Source organism: Indicator indicator, chromosome 36 (genome assembly GCF_027791375.1).
Source record: "Indicator indicator isolate 239-I01 chromosome 36, UM_Iind_1.1, whole genome shotgun sequence".
Lineage (NCBI taxonomy): Eukaryota > Metazoa > Chordata > Aves > Piciformes > Indicatoridae > Indicator > Indicator indicator.
Window position 1 is genome coordinate 2,952,115 of NC_072045.1, and position 22,416 is coordinate 2,974,530.

Sequence of the window (22,416 nt, forward strand, 5' to 3'; positions counted from 1 at the left end):
TGCCTTTTTTTTTTTCTCCCCCTTGGTATTTCTGGATGAAAAGCAAAAGTTATTCGCTTGTATTGTGCCTTGAGAGCACAGCAGGGTTGATTTGTATTCATATTAACCAAATGATCTGAAAGGTAACTTGAAAGACAAGAGGAGCTGCTCCAGACTGCTGCTTTTTACTTCCCTTTTATGTTTTTATCAGCATCATAGGATCCTGGAATGGCTCAGGTGGGAAGGGACCTCAGAGGTTATCTCCTCCAAGCTCCCCATCATGGGCAGGGACAGCTCTCAGCTAGACTCAGCTGCTCAAGGCCTCATCCAGCCTGGCCCTGAACACCTCTAGGCAGGGAGCAGCCACAGCCTCCCTGGGCAGCCTGTGCCAGAGTCTCACCACCCTCACACTGAGGAACTTCTTCCTCAGCTCCACTCTAACCCTGCTCTGCCTCAGCTCCAAACCATTCCCCCTTGGCCTGTCTCAGACACCCTCAGCAAAAGTTCCTCTGCAGCCTTCCTGCAGGATCCCTTCAGGTCCTGGCAGGCAGCTCTGAGGTCCCCCTGGAGCCTTCTCCTCTCCAGGCTGCACACCCCCAGGCTGTGCTCACAGCAGAGCTGCTCCAATCCTTGGATCATCTTTGTGGCCTCCTCTGGCCTCACTCCACAGCTCTGTGTCCTTCTGCTGGGGACAGCAGATCTGGAGGCAGGATGGGAGGTGAGGTCTCAGCAGAGCAGAGTGAAGGGGCAGGATCCCCTCTCTTGATGAATGCTCTTGTCCTGGCCAAAGTTCCAGCTCAGGCAGCTCCAATTTGTCTGCCTCAGCCTCACCCAGGACACAGTGCTGAAAGCCTTCAGTGTGCCAGGGGCAGTCCCTGCCACCACAGCAGCCCCAGCCCTTGTCCTCCATGGCAGCTGCAATATCTATGGAGGTGATTCTCCTTTCAGGTCTCACAGACAGCTCTGAGTTGTGCTTCTCCTGGGAATTTCAGCAGCATCTCTTACCTCTTGGTGTGCAGGATTTATGGGAGGTTTAATCACCCTGCTCCCCAGACAGCCATATGTCTACTTCTGTACTCTTCCTTCTTGCTTTTTCCTTTTCCTCACTGCCTTGCTGCTTTTCTTCCTGTTTTGAGTTAGCCTTTGACTGTCTGCTTAAAGCTTTGTACTGCTCTGATCAACACAAGGACCAGGGATGAGCTGTTGGTTTTTCTTCCCTCCTCAGCATGAGGAGAAACTTCTTTGGTGTGAGGAGGCCTGGAGCAGGCTGCCCAGAGAGGTTGTGGAGTCTCCTGTCCTGAGCTGCATCCAAAGCAGTGTGACCAGCAGGACAGGGAGGGGATTCTGCCCTTCTGCTCTGCTGAGACCCCACCAGCAGCTCTGCATCCAGTTCTGGTGTTCCCAGCACAAGAAGGACCTGGAGCTGCTGGAGAGGGTCCAGAGGAGGCCACAAAGGTGAGCAAGGGGTTACAGGAGAGCTAGAGAGGGACTTTTGACAAGGGCTTGGAGTGACAGGACAAGGGACAATGGCTTTGAGCTGGGAGAGGGGAGACTGAGACTGGAGATGAGAAAGGAATTGCTGAGAGTGAGGGTGGGGACACATTGGAAGAGGTTGCCCAGGGAGGCTTTGGATGTGTCCTCTCTGGAGGTGTTCAAGGCCAGGCTGGGTGAGGCCTTGAGCAACCTGGGCTGGTGGAGGTGTCCCAGGGGCTTGGAGCTGGGTGATCTTGAAGGTCCCTTCCAACCCAACCCATTCTATGGATCTATGAATCTCCTTCTCTGGAGGCTTGCAAGACCCACCTGGATGTGTCCCTGTGTGACCTGCCCTGAGTGGTGCTGCTCTGGCAGGGGGGGTTGTGGCACTGTGGATGATGTCCAGAGGTCCTGTCCAACCCCTACCATGCTGTGATATTTCTCAGAGCTAACCGTAAGAAGTCTCAGGATATTTAAAACAGTTCCAATTCATTTTCTCCTTCCTATCAGAAGGCTCCACAGCAGCAGAAGCTGATGTTAGGGCTCATGAAGATCACATTTACTGCCTAGAAATTATTAAAGATGAGACAAAACTGACTGTGAGGAGGAAGGAGAAATCAAACTGAATCCCTGCTGCTGCTGCCCACGTGCTGCTGCAGCTCTCAAACGGAGCAGGCTCTATTTTTAGAGATAGGAAGAGTGAGGATGTTTTACAGCAGGAAATGATGGCTTCAGAGATAGGAGCACAGCTATGAGTAACACCACAGCTCCTGCTCCAGGCTTGGTTGCAGTTCAGGAGTGAATGAGAGTTTCCTAAACATCTCCAATGAAAGAACTTTCCAATGGCAGATGAAAAATGTCAGGAAGTGCTGAGTGCAGCTAAATGAAGCATTGGGAACTTCAGAAAGCCCAAAGCAGGACTGCCAAGCCCAGCACTGAGCCATGGCCCTGAGTGCCACTTGGGGCTCAGCATCAGAGAAGGTTCCAGTCTGCTTCTGTGATGGAGAAGCAGAGAATGGCTCAGGTGGGGAGGGACCTCTGACAGCATCTGCCCCCCCCCTGCCATGGGCAGGGACACCTCCAGGTGTCTGTAACCATGGAGGGGACACAGACAGCAACTGAGCACAAATGAAAGCAACTGAGAAAGTTCAGCACTCAGAGATGCAGGGAGTGGGTTGGGTTGGGAGGGACCTTAAAGCTCATCCAGCTCCAACCCCCTGCTATAGGCAGGGACACCTCCCACCAGCCCAGGCTGCTCAGGGCCTCATCCAGCCTGGCCTTGAACACCTCCAGGGAGGAGGCATCCACAGCCTCCCTGGGCAACCTCTTCCAATGCCTCCCCAACCTTATATTGCAGAACTTCCTGGCCTCCAGTCAGCTGCAGCAGCTCATGGGGCCTCTCCTGGTGGTAGAGAAATGCTTTTCATCCTCCACAGCTGGAGGAAACCTAAGGGACATTAAAGAGGTGCTTGTCCCACCAGCCTTCTGCAAGATTGATTGGCTTTTCCTAATCCATCTTTTTGATCTTCTGCTGACCATCTTGGCTCCAGCTGGAGCATCCTCTGCTTTGGATTTGTGGGACAGTGCCTGGGGAGAGGGCTGCCACTGCAGGCAGCCAGGGTGTGCTCTAACCCAGGGGCCAGGGGACTGACCTCCTTTGTTCTGTGACTTAAACAGATCATGTGTGGGGCAAATCCAAATGACTTCTGTTGGTGCAGGAGTGGAGCCTCTGTTAGATGGTTGAAGCTTTGGGAGTGGGCTGGGATCTAAAGGGAGTCATTAAAAGGTCCCTGAGGGTGGCCTCTGATTTCTTTGTATTGAGCTTGTCTCAGGTGGGGCTTTCTCAGGATGGGTTGGGTTCAGCAGGGGGACACTGAAAGAGGAGATGTCCCTTTTTATTCTGATTTTTTGGAATGTTAGGGGTTGGAAGGGACCTCTGAAGGTAATCCAGTCCAACCCCCCCTGCCAAAGCAGGATCACTCAGATCAGGTTGCACAGGAAAGTGCGAGGTGGGGTTGGAAGCTCTGCAGAGCAGGAGACTCCACAACCTCTCTGGGCAGCCTGCTCCAGGCCTCCAGCACCCTCACACCAAACAACTTTCTCCTCCTGTTCAGATGGAACCTCCTGGGTTCAGTTTGTGCCCCTTGGCCCTTGTCCTGTCCCTGGGCACCACGGAGCAGAGTCTGGCCCCAGCCTCTTGCCCCCCACCCTTCAGCTCTTGCTGAGCATTGATCAGCTCCCCTCTGGGGCTGCTCTTCTCCAGGCTCTCAGCCCCAGGCCTCTCAGCCTTTCCTCATAGCTTCCAGTCCCTTCATCATCCTCCCAGCCTCCACTGGACTCTCTCCAGCAGTTCCCTGTCTCTCTTGAACTGGGGAGCCCACAATGGGACCCAGGATTCCAGGTATGGTCTCAGCAGGGCAGAGCAGAGGGGGAGGAGACCCTCCCTAGACCTCCTGTTCAGACCTCTCTTGCTGCACCTCTGCTTTGCAGCTGTCTGACCACAGGTTGCTTGCACCTTTCTGCAGAGCTGCTTTGGTCACTGAGCTGTTGTGGGGGGAGGAAGCATGGTCTGGTGGCACTGAGGTGGCTCTGCAAAAGAGCTGCTTCTGTGCTGGGACACTTGGGGCTTGGGTAGTCCAAGCTGTGCACAGACATATTCCTGTCTGGGGGGGGTCAGGGAAGGGTCTCCAAGCTCCCTGTGGTGCTTTGAGAGCTGCTGATTGAGGATGAGGGGTGTGGGGAGCTGCATTTCTTTTGTGTCCTCAGCTCTGCAGGGCTGGGGTTGCTGCTGCCTTCACTCTGTTGCAATGTGTGGACAGCTCAGGTCTTGCAAGGATCCCACTCTGCACGTGGGGAAATGAAGTTGAGCAAAGCAGGATGTTCCTCTCCAAGCCCCAGGGACACTCATGGGTTTAGTAACTGTGACCAGCACCTTGAGGGAGCTTCTCCTCCTCTCCTCATCCCTAGTGAGTGCTGTGTGCAGGGCTGGGCTCCTCTGTCTCTCTTGCTGCAGAGTCCAGCAGAGGCTATGAAGCTGCTGAGGTTCCTGGAGCATCTCTGTGAGGAGGAAAGGCTGAGAGCCCCAGGGCTGTTGAGTCTGGAGAGGAGTGGAGCTGTTCTCTGCTGCCTTCCACAGAGCCCTGCCTTCTCTTGCAGGCACTTTGCAGAGCTCTGCTTGCTCTCCATTTATTTTTCCAATGAAATGTTCTGGCAAAAGGTTGGGTTTGATTTTTTTTTTTTTTTTTCCCCCTCTGGGAGCTCACGTTTCAAGTTGAAATTGAACATTTAGGTGGAAAACAGAACTCCTTCTTCTAAAGTTCAGCTGGACAATAACCAACTTTTAATGTCTGTTCAGGGTGGGGGTTTTGGGGGGGGGTTATGAAGTTGTTGTGAACAGCTTTGGACATTGTCAGTAATTTAATATCAGCTGGTTCTGCAACTTCTTTACTTCAAATACTTAGTGCACAGAGCACAGCAAGGAGATAAGGTCCTGTCTCCTGCAACAGCTTCATTTGCTGTGGCTGAGAAGATTCCAAGGGCCTCTCAGACATCATAAATCTAAGGAGGCTGCAGGAGAACAGCAAGCAGCACGTAGCCTGCTGGGGAGGAGGGAGAGAGCACAGCTTGGAGCAGAGCTGGGGGCTGACTGGAGCTCCTCTGCGTGACACACTGCACACCATGGCATCCTCTCGTGACTGCAGGCAGAACAGATCTGCTTCTTGAGCCTCAGCCAGGAGGCTGCTGCAGAGGGTGTTCCATGAGTGGTGGCCAGGCTGCTGCAGGAGGCTCACCAGGGTGTGCTACTGACAGCACTCTGAGAGCAGACCCAGATGCAGCTGAGCTGAGCTGCTCCAGATCATGGAGTCAGAGAGTGGTGGGCTTGGGAAGGGACCTCTGGAGATCCAGTCCAGGATCACCCAAGGGCAGGTCACACAGGAATGCATCCAGATGGGTCTTGAAACTATCCAGAGAAGGAACCTTCCTTCCTCCACCTCCCTGGGCTGCCTGTTCCAATCCCTGACCACCCCTGCAGCAAAGAAACTGTTCCCAATCTCCAACCTACTCCTCCCCTGGCACCATTTCAGGCCATTTCCAGATGTCAGTTTTCTGCTAGCCCATAGACACTTAGAAAATCCATTTCCTGAGTGCCCTGGATTTTTCCTAGAGGGCTCATTGGGCTGTGTTTAATGGGCTGGGTGGCAATCAGCAGTGCTGATGGCTCTGTGAAACCTTCCCTTTGCTCTTTCTTTCAGGACAAACACCATGATGCTGCTCATGAAATCATCGAGACCATTCGGTGAGTGTTCCTTCCCTGTCCTAGAGGCACAGAATCAGCATGCTTGGAAAAGACCTCCAAGGTCAAGTCCAACCTTTAACCCAGCACTGGGCAAGGGTAGGGCAGGCTCAAGAGCCTCATTCCTCCAGAGAGGAGAGGCAGAGCTGTTTGGGTTGGCAGAGACCTTTCAGATCATCAAGTTCAGCTCATGAGTGCTGTGAACCCTGCATTGCCAGGGCAGCTCCAACCCATGGCCCTCAGCACCACACCTCCAGGGCTTTGAAACCCCTTCAGGCATGGGGACTCCACCACTGTCCTGGGCAGCCTGGGCCAGGCCTTGACAACCCTCAAGGGGAAGAAATTGTTCCTCATGTCCAACCTGAGCCTGCCCTGGCTGCAGTGGGGGCAGAGGTTGGTGGCATTGTTTGGGGGTACTGCAGGAAGTGTCTTCTCTGCATTCAGCTTTGTCAAAGCTCCTTTCAGTGTCAGAATGCTTTGAAATCTTGCCCCTGTGCATTGCATTTCATGCAAGATTAGCATCAGGCAGGGCTCTGAATGCATTCATCACCTTGGGTTGAAGTTGTGCCACTGCCAGAGCGTTGTGCTCCTGCCAATGTCTGTGGGCACCTCGCTGTTTATTCAGCACAACTGCAAACTGCTGCAGCTTTCCACTGAGCTGCTGTCTGCCATCCCCTGACAGTGTTCCAGGACCTGAAGGGGTCTACAAGAAAGCCAGGAAGGGATTTTTGACAAGGGCATGATAGGAGGAGAGGGAATGGATTGGAGCCAGAGAAGGGAGATTGAGATTGGAGATTCTTGGCAGTGAGGGTGGGGAGGCACTGGCACAGGCTGCCCAGGGAGGCTGTGGCTGCTCCCTCCCTGCAGGTGTTCAAGGCCAGGCTGGATGAGGCCTTGAGAAGCTGGGCTGGTGGAGGTGTCCCTGCCCATGGCAGGGGTTGGAACTGGGTGATCTCTGAGGTCCCTTCCAACCCAACCCATTTATGGATCTGTGACTGCTGGGCTAGCACAGAGCAGTGCCAGTCTAGAACTGAGCCAGGCTGCCCTCATCCAGCTTCACTGGAGGTGCTTTTAATGATGATTCCTTCTCTCCTCCTAGGTGGGTCTGTGAAGAAATCCCAGATCTCAAGCTTGCTATGGAGAACTATGTTTTAATTGACTATGATACAAAAAGGTGAGAGGAACATTTTCCATCCCCCCCCAACCCCTCCTCCAAGGAGGCCAGGCCAGCACCATTCCCAGTGAATCACTTTGGTTATTCTTAGCCACTACAAACTGAAGTTTTCTTTTAGAACTGGCTTCAGCCTGTGCAGTTATTTTGGTGGGAAGTGTGTAACAGCAACATTGGCAAAGGCTCTGGGATTAAGGACAGAATTGGAAACTCCACACAGCAGAGAGCTGAGCTCTGCTCCACGTTGGGATTACTCAGCCCCAAACAATGATCAGTATCTGCCTGCTTGGACTCAGGCCAGCCATAGGAATCTGAATGGCACAGGGAGGTTTCTGCTTCTGGAGGAACCAGGAATTCCTGTTTGGAATGTGGCCACCCTGAGCCCTTCATCAGCACCTTCCCCAGCCCTGCTCAGTGCAGGTGGGATGGATGCTCTGTGGGTGGAGGGCTCAAAGGCAGAGGGTTCCTACCACTGCCCTGGGCACTTAGGAGGCATTTGGAGGTGCCTGGGGAGAGGCAGTCCACAGGCAGGTTCAAATGGAGGTGCAGAGTGTGGCTCTCAGCTGCAGGCTGGGAGAGGCAGGGCCTGGCTCTGGGCTGTCACTGGAGGTCTGGGGTTTTGGTGCAGTTTGAGGCCATTTCTCCTCCTGTCACTTGTTACCTGGGAGGAGAGCCCAACCCCACCTGGCTCCAGCCTCCTTTCTGGGAGCTGTAGAGAGCAATGAGGTCTCTCAGCCTCCTTTTTTTCAGGCTGAACACCCCCAGGTCCCTCAGCCCTGTTCTCCAGACCCTTCCCCAGCTTTGTTGCCCTTCTCTGGACCTGCTCCAGCTCCTCACTGTCCTTCTAGGAGTGAAGGCCCCAGAACTGAACCCTCAGGTTCAGCCTCCTCAGGGGGACAATCCCTGCCCTGCTCCTGCTGGCCACACCATTGCTGCTCCAGGCCAGGATGCTGGTGGCCTCCATGGCCACCTGGGTACAAGAAGGAGATGGCCTGGATTGAATGATCTTGGTCCTGTAACTCCTTGGGTTGTTTTGTATTTGCTGCTGCTTTGTGGGCCTGGTTATGTAACAGATGATGTTCCTGGCAGGATCTTTTCTTCCCTGGCCTGAGATGAATTTATTTAATCCTCTCAGCTTCTGTCACTGAGGCATCTGCCCTGCCTGGCTGTAAGTAATCCCCAGCAGCAGCCACTGTGCTTGGCTGAGGGGGTGAAGGTTTAGGTCGTGTCCTGGCTCTGCAGCATTTGCAGCCCCAGAGTTAATAATTTCTAGGAAAATCTCCTGTGAGGCTCTCAGAGAGGGGATGGGAGTGGGGGGAGCTGGCAGCTGTCCTGGATTGCTGTGCAGCTGAGAGCATGGCAAGGGCAGCACGGACCATGAGGATGCAGAGCTTCCTGCTAAGCCATACTGGGGGTTCAATTACAGGGATTGGAAGGGACCTCTGGAGATCATCTAGCCCAACCCTCCTGCACCAGCAGGAACCAGCAGGTTCCATCCTTGTTCCTTTAATTGACAGCCAGCAGCATTGTTTCTCTTGTCCTCCTGCTCTGCTGGGGAGCTGCTTTGAAGGGAGCTGCACCCCAGCTCCTAAAGCTGTGTCTGTAACTGCATCTTGTGCCAGAAACAAACCCTGGGGAGCCACTGAGTGTGCTGACAACGAAAGCACAAGGTTGGACCTCTCCAGCCTGCCTTTTGGAGCTCTGCTCTTGTGCCTGACCCTGTGTTCTCCTTCCCCACCAGCTTTGAAAGCATGCAGAGGCTCTGTGACAAGTACAACCGTGCCATCGACAGCATCCATCAGTTGGTAGGTACCCAGCTGTGCCCCTGCCATTGCCACCTGCACCTGCCTGGGCCTCCCCTCTGCCTGCCTGGGCTGCATAGAGTCATGGAATGGGTTGGATGGGACCTTCAAGGTGATCCAGATGAGGTGCTGGAGCCTCAGAGCTGCTCAGAGAAGAGCAGTGTGGTGCTGTGGATCGTCACAGGATCATAGAATGGGTTGGAAGGGACCTTCAAGATCACAGAATCATGGAATGGGTTGGGTTGGAAGAGATCTTAAAGGTCATCCAGTGCCAACCCCCTGCCATGGGCAGGGACACCTCCCACCAGCCCAGGTTGCTCAAGGCCTCATCCAGCCTGGCCTTGAACACCTGGAGGGAGGAGACATCCATGACCTTCCTGGGCAGCCTGTGCTCACTCTCAAGAATTTCCTCCTCACCTCCAGTCTCAATTTCCCCTCCTCAAGCCTCACCTGTAGCTGCCTTGGCTTCACTCAAGGGCAGTGCCCAGGCAGGGCTGGCTGCCCTAGCTCTGGACCATCCATGTTCACCCAGTTCCATCACCCCAGGCTTTCAGGGACTCAAATCTGCTATGAAACCTTTTTTTTTTTTTTTTCCTGCTCACACCTGGGCACTCAAGGTGTTTGTCACATTCTAACAAGAAGAAAAGAAAAAAAAAAAAAAAGAAAAAAAAAACCCAAACCCACAGAATTTCTTCCCCAGACTGCAGCTTTTTAAGCTCTGAGCCTTGAGTGCACACTTCTGGTGCTGTTATTTGGCTCTTGGAGATTACTGAGTCCCCTCCAGGGGCAAGAAAACATTTCTCTGTGTTTAGTGTGGAGATGTTTCCCAAGGATTTATTGCAGAGATTGACATTTGCATGCAGAAATCTCTGGCTTATGGGTACTTAAATAATCCATATGAAGTCTCCTGTGTGTTGTGGAAGTGATCCATGGCTTAGGAATTTCCTTGCTTGCCACTCAGTTCAGCTGCTCTCTGTGGGATCTGTCTGGCAGTGCCTGGAATGTTTTCTCTTTTCAGACCAGTTGAGCAGGCTTTGGGGTTTCTTAACTCTGTAAAGACTTGAACTGGAGGAAGCAAAAGAGGGCACAGAATCCCAGCATGGGTTGGGTTGGGAAGGGACCTCTGGAGATCATCCAGCTCCAACCCCCTGCCGTGGGCAGGGACACCTCCCACCAGCCCAGGCTGCTCAAGGCCTCATCCAGCCTGGCCTTGAACACCTCCAGGGAGGAGGCAGCCACAGCCTCTCTGGGCAGCCTGTGCCAGGGTCTCCTTACCCTCACTGCCAAGAATTTCTTCCCAATCTCAATCTCCCCTCCTCAAGCTTCAATCCATTCCCTCTCCTATCACTCCAAACCCTTATCCAGAGTCCCTCCCCAGCTCTCTGTAGCCCCTTCAGCTCCTGGAAGGCTGCTCTAAGGTCTCCCTGAAGCTTTCTTTTCCCCAGACTGAGCAGCCCCAAACTCTTTAATTTCCAATTTACCACCAATTTCCAGCAGGGAGGTTTGAAACTCCCTCCCTGAGCCTGAGGTGAGACCCAGCACAGAGCAGCCACTGGTGTGGAGAATTCCCCTAAGTATCCTGCAATGCAGAGCAGCTGGGAGGGAATTTCTCTGCTGTCTGCCAGTGCAGGCCTGTGGTGGGGATGGCCACTGGCCCTGTGAGGAGAGGCTGAGAGACCTGGGGCTGTTCAGTCTGCAGAAGAGAAGACTGAGAGGGGATTTAATAAATGCTTATAAAAAAACCTAGAAATGGGGAGATTGAGATTGGATGTGAGGAAGAAATTCTTCCCCATGAGGGTGGTGAGAGACTGGCAGAGGTTGCCCAGGGAGGTGGTGGGAGCCTCATCCCTGGAGGTTTTTGCAGCCAGGCTGGATGTGGCTGTGAGCAACCTGCTCTGGTGTGAGGTGTCCCTGCCCATGGCAGGGGGTTGGGACTGGCTGAGCCTTGAGGTCCCTTCCAACCCTGACAATTCTCTTGAATCTAAATATGTGAGGGCAGGGATCAAGAGGGAGGGGACAGGGACAGGCTCTGCTCAGTTGCACCCTGGGGTAGGCCAAGGAGCAATGAATAGAAACTGCAGCACAGGAGGTTCCACCTCGACATGAGGAGGAACTTCTTGAGTGTGAGGGTCAGAGAGCCCTGGAGCAGGCTGCCCAGAGTGGAGTCTCCTTCTCTGGAGCCTTTCCAGCCCCATCTGGATGTGTTCCTGTGTGACCTGTGCTGGATTCTATGCTCCTGCTCTGGCAGGCGGGTTGGACTGGATGATCTCTGGGGGTCCCTTCCAAGCCCTAACACCCTGTGACCTGTGATCCTCTGGTTGGGTTGAGGTCTTCTTCTGCTCTTTTCCTTGCAGTGGAAGGGAACCACCCAGCCAATGAAGCTCAACACTCGGCCCTCCAACGGGCTCCTGCGGCACATCCTGCAGCAGGTCTACAACCACTCCGTGACCGACCCTGAGAAACTCAACAACTATGAACCCTTCTCCCCAGAGGTCTATGGAGAAACCTCCTTTGACTTGGTGGCCCAAATGATAGATGAAATTAAAATGACAGAGGATGATTTGTTTGTTGACCTGGGCAGTGGTAAGTGACTGCTACCTTCAAGGAGGGTTTGGGGTTCTTCCCCCTCCACTTTTTGCTTTGTTTTTTGCTTTCTTTGAAACAAACAAACAGACAAACCAGAGGGGAAATTGCTGTTTGGAAAGTAAAGCAGGGCGGAGGGTTGTGTTACAGCCTAAGCACCTTTGCTAGGTAATCCCCAGGGAGGCTCCTGCTTTTCTCACAAGATTAAACAGACCAAGCAGACCTCTCAGACATCCTTCCTGGCACTGTTGGTGAGATGTCAGCCTGCTGGAGCAGCTCTGCTCTGAGCACAGCCTGGGGGAGCTGGGGGTGTGCAGCCTGGAGGGGAGAAAGCTCAGGGGGACCTCAGAGCTGCCTGCCAGGACCTGAAGGGATCCTGCAGGAAGGCTGCAGAGGGACTTTTGCTGAGGGTGTCTAGAGCCAGGCCAAGGAGGGGGAATGGTTTGGAGCTGAGGCAGAGCAGGGTTAGAGTGGAGCTGAGGGAGAAGTTCTTCAGTGTGAGGGTGGTGAGACTCTGGCACAAGCTGCCCAGGGAGGCTGTGGCTGCCTCCTGCCTGGGGATGCTCAAGACCAGGCTGGGTGAGTCTAGCTGAGAGCTGTCCCTGCCCATGGCAGGGGGTTGCAGGAGATGATCTCTGAGCTCCCTTCCAGCCTGAGCCATTCCAGGGATCTCTGCCCATGTGCTGTCTGCCAGTGCAGCATCTTCCTGACCACCCCTTTAGCTTTTGTCCTCCTTGCTCATTATAAATAAGAACCAGCAAAGCAGTTCTGCTCAGGTCTTTGTTTGTCCCTATTCTTGCAGTGGTTTTTCTACTGAAGCTTGTCCTCAGCTTTGTGTTTTTCCTTTCCTGCAGGTGTGGGCCAGGTGGTGCTTCAAGTGGCTGCAGCCACAAACTGCAAACATCACTATGGAGTGGAGAAAGCTGACATTCCAGCCAAATATGCTGAGGTGAGAGGGAGGGTTTGCAGGGAGGAGGCTGGGTCTGCTTTATTTGAAGGCTCACTTGGTGGGGCTGGGTTACTGCTAAGTGCTGTGCAGGGAGGAAGCAGTTTCAGTGCCACTGCTTTTGTCCCTTGGGACAGTAAGGTAGGATGAAGGGTTTGAAACTGGAGCAGGACAGATTTAGGTTGGATATCAGGAGGAAGCTCTGCACAATGGGGGTGGGGAGACTCTGGAACAGGTTTCCCAGGGAGGCTGGGGGTGTTGAAGGCCAGGTTGGATGAGGCCTGGAGCAGCAGAGGTGTCCTGCCCATGGAGCAGATGAGCTCTGAGCCACTCAGGGGTCAGTTTCAGAGGTACCCTCAGAGGCACAGTTCCCAGGATTGCTGCCTGACTGCTCTGCAGCATTCTTCTGGTGGCAGTGAGCACTGAGAGCTGCAGCTCCTGCTCTGCCATGGCCCTTGGAGCACAGATGTTCTAACAGCTGCTTTTGTTTCTCCTGCCTCCTGCAGACGATGGACAGAGAGTTCAGGAAGTGGATGAAATGGTATGGGAAAAAACATGCAGAATACACAGTGAGTGCCCTTCAGCTGCAGACCTTTGTCATCCCCCTGGGTGTGCAGAGCTTGCAAAGTCCTCTCCAGCCCTTCAGCAGCCAAGCAGCAGCATGAGCCCCACACCTGCTTCCTGGCTTCTTCCCTTCATCCTGAGGATGCTGTTCTCCAAGACATCCTCCCAGGCTCCTCTCCTGCTCTTGCTCACCATGTGGTGTGGTGTTACTGGCAGCACTTCCAGGCCTTCAGAAGCTCTTGAAAGATTTATTCCTCTCAGATGCTGGCTGGGGCTGCCATGTGTCTTCTGTTTGCATTCAATCTCCTTTTATCCCTTTTGTTTTTTCCCCACCTCTCTCTTTCTCTCTCTCTCTCTCTCTCTTTCTCTCCATGCTGTGGGGGTTCTGCTGGGCAGGCTGCTGGAAATGGCAGCTCCTCCTCAGGTTGCTGAAAGTTCCTGCTAGGAACAAAAGCTGAAGCTTTGGGTTCTGCAGGCAGGTGGAGGTGTGGTCACCTGGCAGAGGTGGTGGGGGGATGGGATGTGAGGGATTGGGATGCTGGGGAGTGTGGTGCTGGAGCTCTGGATGAGTGCCAAGGCAGTGAGATGAGGGCAGAGAACTCCAGGAGCCATTATCAGGGTAGGGAGACTGTAGCTGGAGGTCAGGTGTGGGCTGTGGGCTCAGGAAGGCTGCTGGGTGGCTGCTCCTGATTTGGGAAGGATTGGAATGAGATGCTCTGGGGGGTGGGACTAGGGCAGGAGGAATGAACAGGTCACCACAGGGCAGCTCTCTGCTTGAGTTAGGGACATGTTGAAGCAGTGCCCTGGCAGTGCTGGGCTGGGCTCCATGGTCTGAAAGGTCTCTTCCAACCCCAAACCAATTCTGGGATCTGGGCAGGGCTGGCTGTGAACCCTGCAGAGCCCCTGTGGGAGCCTGGCCTAGCCCAGGCCAGACCTGGCCAGCTGCAGACCTCAGCTTTGTGGATGCTTTGTGGTGCTGAAGGCCATGGTTGGGTCCCCTCAGGGGTTCACAGTTGGGATTGAGGATCTTTTCCTTTCCAAATGATTCTGGGACTCTTCACTTCCTCCAGCACAGAGCCATCCCTGCGCTGGCACTGGGATGCTTTGGAGCACCTGGCTCCCAGCATTCCAGCAGTGTGGCATCAGGTGGCAGTTTGCTGTCTGCTGGCATCCTTGGTGCTCTTCAGAGGCCTTCACCTTGTAGGGAAGGAGGCTGCAGCTGTGCTGCTGGGGAGCAGGCTGGAGGGGGTGGCACTGCCACCTGCCCTGGGGGCTCTTCCTCCCTGAGCTGCCTTTGCTGCTGGGATTTTTCTTCCCGGGGCTGTGGGGCCCAGGGGCTGGGCCTGGCTTGGAGCAGCCTTGATAGGAGGCTGCTAACTCTTTCCTGCTGTGGCAACCCTCTGAATGCTTCACTTCTCAAGTGGCCATATGGCATTTTTCCATTGTGTCACCCAGCTGGCACTGCATGAAAGGAATTGTTGCTGAAGATGCTCTGAGTTGTGCCATTTAAAGAGCAAGGAGAGGAACTTGGAGGGAAAGATTGAAAGCAGACTGATGGCTGCAGGCAGAGAGCTCTTCCAGATTGTGCATTCCAGGGGCCTGGGGCTGCTCCTTCAGTGGAGCAGGGCTGGGGATCTACCAATCCACTTCTGCTGCTTCCTTTGCTTTTTACAACTTTGCTTTCTGCTGAGTGTGGAGAGGAGAAATTTCTCTTTGAGTCTGCAGTCTGCTTTGCTGGGGAGAGTTGAGCACTTGCAGCTCTTCTTGTCTGAAGGGGGAGGTTGGTTTCCTACCACCTGGTTGTGATGCCTGAAGATAGATTCAGTGCCTCTCCTGGCCTGACACCAGCTGCTGGCTCCTTGGCATAACTGGGAAGGGACTTCTGACAGGGGCTTGGAGTGACAGGAGGAGAGGGAATGGATTGAAGGAGGGGAAATTGAGACTGGAGATGAGGAAGAAATTCCTGACAGTGAGGGTGAGGAGGCACTGGCACAGGCTGCCCAGGGAGGTTGTGGCTGCCCCCTCCCTGGAGGTGCTCAAGGCCAGGCTGGATGAGGCCTTGAGCAACCTGGGCTGGTGGAGGTGTCCCTGCCCATGGCAGGGGGTTGGCACTGGATGATCTTGAAGGTCCCTTCCAACCCAACCCATTCTGTGACTCTCCTTCCCTTCCTGGAGAGTTCTGTGCATCTGAGCAGAGGCCAAGGCAGCTGCTTGGCCCAGCTGCCTCTGAGTGCCCTCTTGCAGCAGCAGACTCCAGGCCTGGGTGTTTGAAAAGCCCTCCACATGTCCCCTGTGGCTTTGAAATGGTGCCAGGCTTTGGAGGTTTGGATTCCTGCCTCCAGTTATGTTTTGCAGAGAACAGGAACCTAAAAATAACCCAAAGTGTACTTTGGGAGGCAGAAAGGAGTGGGGTTTGGGAGCCAAGAGCTTGCATGGAGGCTGCTGCAAGGAGCCTCTCTGCCTGTGAATTTATGGCTCTGTGGAACTGGGCAGGCAGAGCCTTACCAGAGAGACTCCCAGCCCTGCTCTGGGGGAGAGGGAAGCTCTCTGGGGGAGAGGGAAGCTCTCTGGAGGGGAAGGAAGCTGTCTGTGGGGGAGAGGGAAGCTGTCTGTGGGGGAGAGGGAAGCTCTCCAGGGAGAGGGAAGCTCTCTGGAGGGGAAGGAAGCTCTCCAGGGAGAGGGAGGCTCTCTAGAGGGGAAGGAAGCTCTCCAGGGGAGAGGGAAGCTGTCTGGGGGGGAGAGGGAAGCTCTCCAGGGAGAGGGAAGCTCTCTGGAGGGGAGGGAAGCTCTCCAGGGAGAGGGAAGCTCTCTGGAGGGGAAGGAAGCTCTCCAGGGAGAGGGAGGCTCTCTAGAGGGGAAGGAAGCTCTCCAGGGGAGAGGGAAGCTGTCTGGGGGGAGAGGGAAGCTCTGCTCCACCACACAGGGCCTTGACCTTCCTCAACTGTTGCTCTGTAACTGCAGCCTGCTGGAGTTTAGCTCAGGTTGCTTCCCCCAGGCTGTGACCTGCCAAGTGCCAGGGCTCAGATGCCAGTGAGTTGCTTTTTTTTTCCAAATTCATCTGTTAAAAATAAAACCAAACCACCACAAACAAACAAAACCAACCTCAACCGAAAACCTGACTTAAAAAAAACCCCAAAACCCTGGCTGGGCTTCTAAATTTAGCAGCAAGGCAAGCTGGCAGCTCTCAGCACTCAGCTAATTCTCCTGGTGGCTAAAGCAGAGCTGCTGCATTGTCTGAGCAGATGAAAATATCTGCATTACAGATGGGCCCTGCCATTCATTATTCACTAAGGAGATTAAAGTGGCACAGGGAGAGGAGAGAGGAGACAGGAGGAGCAGGATGGGGGTGGGGACACTGCTGGGAAGAGATTGAGTGCATAGAATCCCAGAATGGGTTGGGTTGGAAGGGACCTCCAGAGGTCATTCAGTCCAAGCCCCCCTGCAGTCAGCAGGGACATCCTCCACTGGAGCAGGATGCTCAGAGCCTTGTGGAGCTTCCCCTTGAGCATCCCCAGCCCTCACACCACCTTCTCCTGTCATCATCATGATGGGACAGTGTTCTGCTGCTGGTTGAGCTGCTGCAGCCCATGGCCAGTGTCCAGGGCAGGTCTTGTTTGGTGGTAAAATGATGTCTGCCTGCAGTAAAATGGTGTCTGGCTGCAGAAAAGTAACTTCCCAGCATGGCAGGGGTTGGAAGGCACCTCTGGAGCTCAGCCAGTCCAACCCCCCTGTTCCAGGAGCACAATGCCCAGGGAGGGTTGGAACCTCTGCAGAGATGAGGAAGAAATTCTTGATAGTGAGGGTGGGGAGACACTGGCACAGATTGCCCAGGTTAGGGATGTCCCCTGCCTGGAGGTGTTCAAGGCCAGGTTGGAGGTGTCCCTGCCCATGGCAGGGGGTTGGAGCTGGATGATCTTTGAGCTCCCTTCCAACCCATTCCTTGATTCTCTGCTTCATTGCCTCGGGAACTGCCTGCAGGCTTCACCTGCCCTTACTTGTGGCAGTACCACTGAGCTGCCACCTCCTGTTTGGGCCTCTCCAGAGGAGCAGGGGCAGGGGGCAGAAGGAGCAATGTTAACCTTTGTGTCTTTCTGTGCTCTCTGTGTTCTTCCCCCAGCTGGAGCGAGGTGACTTCCTCTCAGAAGAGTGGAGAGAGAGAATTGCAAACACAAGGTACAGTCCAGCAGCTGCCTGCTGCTTTATGAGCTGCATCTTGGGGAGGCCCTAGCATGGAAACTGGGAGCCTGGCCAGCTTGTTAGAGAGAATTTCCACTGCATATACCCAAAGTTTAGCTGCCAACCTTTATCCTTGGCCTCTTTACATCCTGCTCTCTGGCTGGGAGCATGGATTTCAATGTACATCCCCTGAGACTGCAGCCAGGGCTGTACCCAAGGTGTAAATCCTGGGTGTGCAGAGCCAGGAGAAAGCTCTGTTGGTGCTGCACAGCCCTGCAGTTGGTGGCAGTGAGGCTGGCAGGCCTCTGGTTGTCTTGGCTGGCAGTGCAGGCAGCCAGCATCACCTTTCTTTTTAAAACAAAGCAAGAAAAGGGAAGGGCAGGAGACCCACAGGAGTCCCTTCCAAGTGTCAGTGGGAACTCATTGCAGCTGATTGCCTGGGAGCTTGATTTCTGTGAAGATCTCTGCAGAGGGTTTTTGTTTCTGGTAAGATCTGTGCAGAGGATTTTTAGTTCTGGTAAGATCTGTGCAGAGGATTTTTAATTCTGTGAAGATCTGTGCAGAGGATTTTTAGTTCTGGTAAGATCTGTGCAGAGGATTTTTAGTTCTGTGAAGATCTGTGCAGAGGATTTTTAGTTCTGTGAAGATCTGTGCAGAGGATTTTTAGTTCTGTGAAGATCTGTGCAGAGGATTTTTAGTTCTGTGAAGATCTGTGCAGAGGATTTTTAGTTCTGTGAAGATCTGTGCAGAGGATTTTTAGTTCTGGTAAGATCTGTGCAGAGGATTTTTAGTTCTATTCTATTAAGATCCCAGGGCAGGGGAGGTGTCCCAGGGCAGGGTTCAGCAGGCTGGGTGCTGAGGTGGGAGTGAGCTGTGCCCCACACCCTGCTGCTGCTCTCTGGCTGTCCTTGGGGCTCTGATCCTTGCTGGGCAGAGCTGGGCTGGGGGCTCCTCTGCTCCTCATGTGCCTGCAGAGTGCTGTGCCAGAAGGAACACTGCAAAAATCCAAGTGGATCTGGCAAGTGATGCCTTTTCCCCTGCCTTTCCTAGATGTTTTCTAGGCCCATTAGTACATTTTGGCTCTTCTGCAAGGCCTCTTTTTTTTTTTTTTTGGCACATGGTGGGAAGGAGGAGGAAGAAACCCCTGCAAGCCTCACTTGCCAGGCAGGGTTTCCCAAATTTCCAAGAGCAAGGCAGAGCAGGAATAACTTCTTTTTTTTTTTTTTTTTCCTTGGTGTATAAACATTTTTCATCCCTGGTTTTTAATAGCTTTGGCTGCTGCTCTTCAACTCAGTGTCCCTGTTGAATGTGTTTCATGTGTGGAGGCACTGGGAGGGGAGTTCTCAGAGTTCAGACTGGAGCTGAGGATGAAGTTCTTCAGTCTGAGGGTGGGGAGACTCTGGCACAGGCTGCCCAGGGAGGCTGTGGATGCCTCCTCCCTGGGGGTGTTCAGGGCAGGGCTGGATGAGTCCCTGAGCAGCTGAGTCTAGCTGAGAGTTGTCCCTGCCCATGGCAGGGGCTTGGAGCAGATGAGCTCTGAGCTCCCTTCCAAGCTGAGCCATTCCAGGATTTCTAGCACAGAAATCAGCTGCTGGGGGTAAAGGACCTGCCTGAAAGGCTTTCACACTTTGTGTGCAGGGCCCTCAATGGCTTCCAAGAGGTCTTGAGCCACCTGGGCTGGTGGGAGGTGTCCCTGGCCATGGCAGGGGGTTGGAACTGGATGATCTTGGAAGTCCCTTCCAAGCCAACCCATGCTGGGACTCTGTGGCTGGGACTGGTGGCCATGGGTGTCCCCTGGGCCCTCCTCACTGCCTTCCCCCTTCTCTTTCAGTGTTATTTTTGTGAATAACTTTGCCTTTGGTCCTGAGGTGGATCACCAACTGAAGGAGAGATTTGCAAACATGAAGGAAGGTAACAAATTCAGCTCAGATCCTTTCTCCAAGGCTTTCCTGCTTCCTGGGGCAGCTGCTGCTGACAGGGAGCTTAGCTCCAACCAACAGACACCAGAGCAGTGGGAGCTGTTCCCTGCCTTGTGGGCAAGTGGCTGCACCACAGGGATTATCTCTTGGGATTTTTACTTCCTTGGCCACCCCCAGCACCTCTGCATGGGAAGGACTCTGTTGGGGTGGGAGGAACTCAATGCTTTGCCCTAGGACAAGAGGTGATGGCTTCAAATGAGAAGGAGGAGACAGAGATTGGATCTGAGGAGGAAATGTTTGACACTGAGGGTGGGGAAGTTCTTCAGTCTAGGGGTGGGGAGACACTGGCACAGGCTGCTCAGGGAGGCTGTGGCTGCCTCCTCCCTGGAGGTGCTGGAGGCCAGGCTGGATGAGGCCTTGAGCAGCCTGGACTGGTGGGAGGTGTCCCTGCCCAGGGCTGGGGGATCTCTGAGATCTCTTCCAACCTGAGCCATCCTAGGAGGTGTTGTTAGAGCTGCTCTGGGTTATTGTTCTTTCACTGTGGTTATTTCTAGAAGAAACAGCTAAAAGTTTCTAGAAGTCAGCTCCAATTTTGCTTTTCCTTTCTTTCTTCTTTCTTTTTTTTTTTTCTTTCTTCTTTTTTCCTTTTCCTCCATTTATTTTCCCTTTTTTTTTTTTTTTTTCTTTCTTTTTTTTCCAGGTGGGAGAATTGTGTCCTCAAAACCTTTTGCACCTCTGAATTTCAGAATTAACAGTCGAAACTTGAGTGGTAGGTTTGCCTTTTTCTTTTATTATTCCTTTATTATCCCTTCCAATTCATAGTGTATTAATTATCTGAACAGGGCTGGGGAGGAGCAGCTGGGGGAGCTGGGGTTGTGCAGCCTGGAGAAGAGGAGGCTGAGGGGAGACCTCATTGCTCTCTGCAGCTCCCTGAGAGGAGGTTGGAGCCAGGTCAGGGTTGGTCTCTTCTCCCAAGGAACAAGAGATAGGATGAGAGGAAATGGCCTCAGGCTGCCCCAGGGGAGGTTTAGGTTGGACATTAGAAGAAACTTCTTCACTGGAAGGGTTCTCAAAGCCTGGCCCAGGCTGCCCAGGGAGGTGACTGAATCCCCACCCCCGGGGGAGGTTTCACAGCCCCGGAGCTGTGGTGCTGAGGGCCATGGTTCAGCCCCAGCCTTGGGAGAGTTAGAGATTGGTTGGAGTAGATGCTCTGAAAGGGCTTTTCCACCCCAGACACTTCAGGACTCTGATACCTTGCAGGTGCAGAGGAGAGGCTTTCCCTTTGCCACCTCAGCTTTCTGCTGCTGCCCTGCAGGCTTTCCCATTTACTGAGTGGGGGTTTTAATGCCTGATCAGGATCCAGGTCCCACTTCTTGCCTCTCCAGCTGATGTTTTCATCTCAGATATGAACAGTTCAGTAATGTACAGAACACAGTGGAAAAGGGAAAGCTCTGAGAAGCAGGCAGCCTTTTGGTGTTTTTTTTTTTTTCCCTCAATACCATTTTAATCCTGAGCAGTTCCATCTGGAAAAAAGAAATGGAAATGTGGAAAGAGTTGGGCCAAAGCAAAACAAAGTATTAAAATGTGGTGAAAATAGTGGTGGAAGTTGCTGAGTCCTAAACCTTGCTGGTTGATTGCTTCTGGGCTGATGTTTCTGTTCAATTAGAACTAGGCCATAATTTCTTCTGCAGTCACACTGCTGGCTCAGGGGCTGGGTGCTCCTGCAACCGATTAGACACATCCCCTACCTATTAATTCTAGGGAACAAAACAGATGAGAGGCAAGAAAGCAAATCCAAACCATGCCTGTCCCCAGTGCAGTTCCAGTTTGCATGGCTTGGCTCTGGTGGAGCTCTGGGCCTGCCTCTGCCTAATGAAATCCTGCCCCTTGCTGCAGCTGTGGTGTTGCTGGGGTCCTGCTAAAGGTTTCTGAGACACAGCCAAGTTGGCACAGGCTGCCCAGGGAGGTGGTGGAGTCCCCAGCCCTGGAGGTGTTCAAGAAACCTGTGGCCATGGCACTTGGGGCTGCGGTTGGGTTGGGTTGCTGGTCAGACTGGAAGATCTTAGAGGGCTTTTCCAACCCCAAATTCCATGATTCTGTGAAAGCTGAGGCCTTGAGCAACCTGGGCTGGGGGGAGGTGCCCCTGCCCATGGCAGGGGGTTGGAACTGGATGATCTTGAAGGTCCCTTCCAGCCCAACCCATGCTGTGGATCTATGAAGCCCACACTGATCCTCGTGTTCTGCTCTTGCCTGCACTGCTGCCTGGCTGGGCTGGGCTGGGCTGAGCAGAGCTGAGTGGCACATGGCAGGAGCTTTGTGTCCCTGACTGTGCCTTTCCTCCTGCAGATATTGGCACTATAATGAGGGTTGTAGAGCTGTCCCCACTGAAGGGCTCCGTGTCCTGGACCGGGAAGCCAGTCTCGTACTACCTGCATACTATTGACCGAACCATAGTGAGTATCAGGGGGGCTCTGCCAGCTTCAGCTCCCTGGCACACACCTGACTGCCATGGGCACACTCTGCAGCCTGAGTGCAGCTCACACTGCGTGGCTGAGCCTCTGCTGCTTCTCTTACACAGCACTCTGGCATTTTGTTAATTCATTGATCCCAGCACAAGAAGGACCTGGAGCTGCTGGAGTGGGTCCAGAAGAGGCTACAGAGCTGATCAGAGGGCTGGAGAACCTCTCCTGTGGGGACAGGCTGGGAGAGTTGGGGTGGTTGAGCCTGGAGAAGAGGAGAGCAGCTGCCAGTGCCTGAAGCTGGGTACAGGAGAGCTGGGGAGGGCTGGGCAGAAGGGACTTAAAGCAAGGATCAGTGGTAGTGGAGATGACAAAACCTTGTTGAGGCTTGGGTTGTGTCCTGCCACACAGCTAAAAGAGGAGGTAGAAGGCTTCTTGGTGGAGCTCATCAGAAGGAAGCAGCCAGGCTTGCTGCAGTTGGTGTTTGTCTCAAGCTAAGTCTTTGTTCTGCTGTCTTCATCTGGCCTGGACTTACAATCCTTCTCTTATCTTTCTCTTTGCAGCTTGAAAACTATTTTTCTAGTCTCAAAAATCCAAAACTCAGGGTAAGTTTCAGTCACTTGCTGTAGAAAAGTCACAAGACACAGAGCAGCCCTGGGCAGAAATGTGCAGGCACTGGTGAGGGGTGGGCAGAGCAGGGCTGATGGAAAATCAACCCTGGGCTAGTGGGAGGTGGCTGGGGGTTGGTACTGGAGGATCTCTAAGGTCCCTTCCAACCCAGCCCATTCCATGAATCTGAGTGATCTGGGGCAGGATGAGGGAAGAGGTTGAGGTTTAATCTCCTTTTGCTCTCTGGCTGAATGTTTGCAGCCCACTGCAGAGTGACAAAGGAGGATTTGTACCTCACTCCCTTGGCCCCCTGAGTGTTGCCAGAGGCAGGGGAGGTTTTTCACTTGCTGGTGACAAAAGGTTGGGTGCTCTTAGGTGGGCACTGCATGATGAGAGCACTGAGGGTGCAGTGGTGAGTGGGGAGGGGACTGGGAGGTCTCT

General features: G+C 53.6%; 1 protein-coding gene across 1 annotated transcript in view; it reads left to right on the forward strand.

The window, feature by feature from the left end:
• Positions 1-22,416, forward strand: part of DOT1L (DOT1 like histone lysine methyltransferase) — a 47,594-nt gene that overhangs the window by 7,890 nt on the left and 17,288 nt on the right. Inside the window, exons 2-12 of the mRNA XM_054396047.1 lie at positions 5,706-5,749; positions 6,846-6,920; positions 8,659-8,722; positions 11,074-11,302; positions 12,157-12,251; positions 12,755-12,817; positions 16,930-16,985; positions 18,820-18,899; positions 19,608-19,676; positions 21,254-21,360; positions 21,930-21,971. Of these exons, the coding sequence (XP_054252022.1) occupies positions 5,706-5,749; positions 6,846-6,920; positions 8,659-8,722; positions 11,074-11,302; positions 12,157-12,251; positions 12,755-12,817; positions 16,930-16,985; positions 18,820-18,899; positions 19,608-19,676; positions 21,254-21,360; positions 21,930-21,971 (924 nt within the window). The remainder of the gene's footprint in view (positions 1-5,705; positions 5,750-6,845; positions 6,921-8,658; positions 8,723-11,073; positions 11,303-12,156; positions 12,252-12,754; positions 12,818-16,929; positions 16,986-18,819; positions 18,900-19,607; positions 19,677-21,253; positions 21,361-21,929; positions 21,972-22,416) is intronic.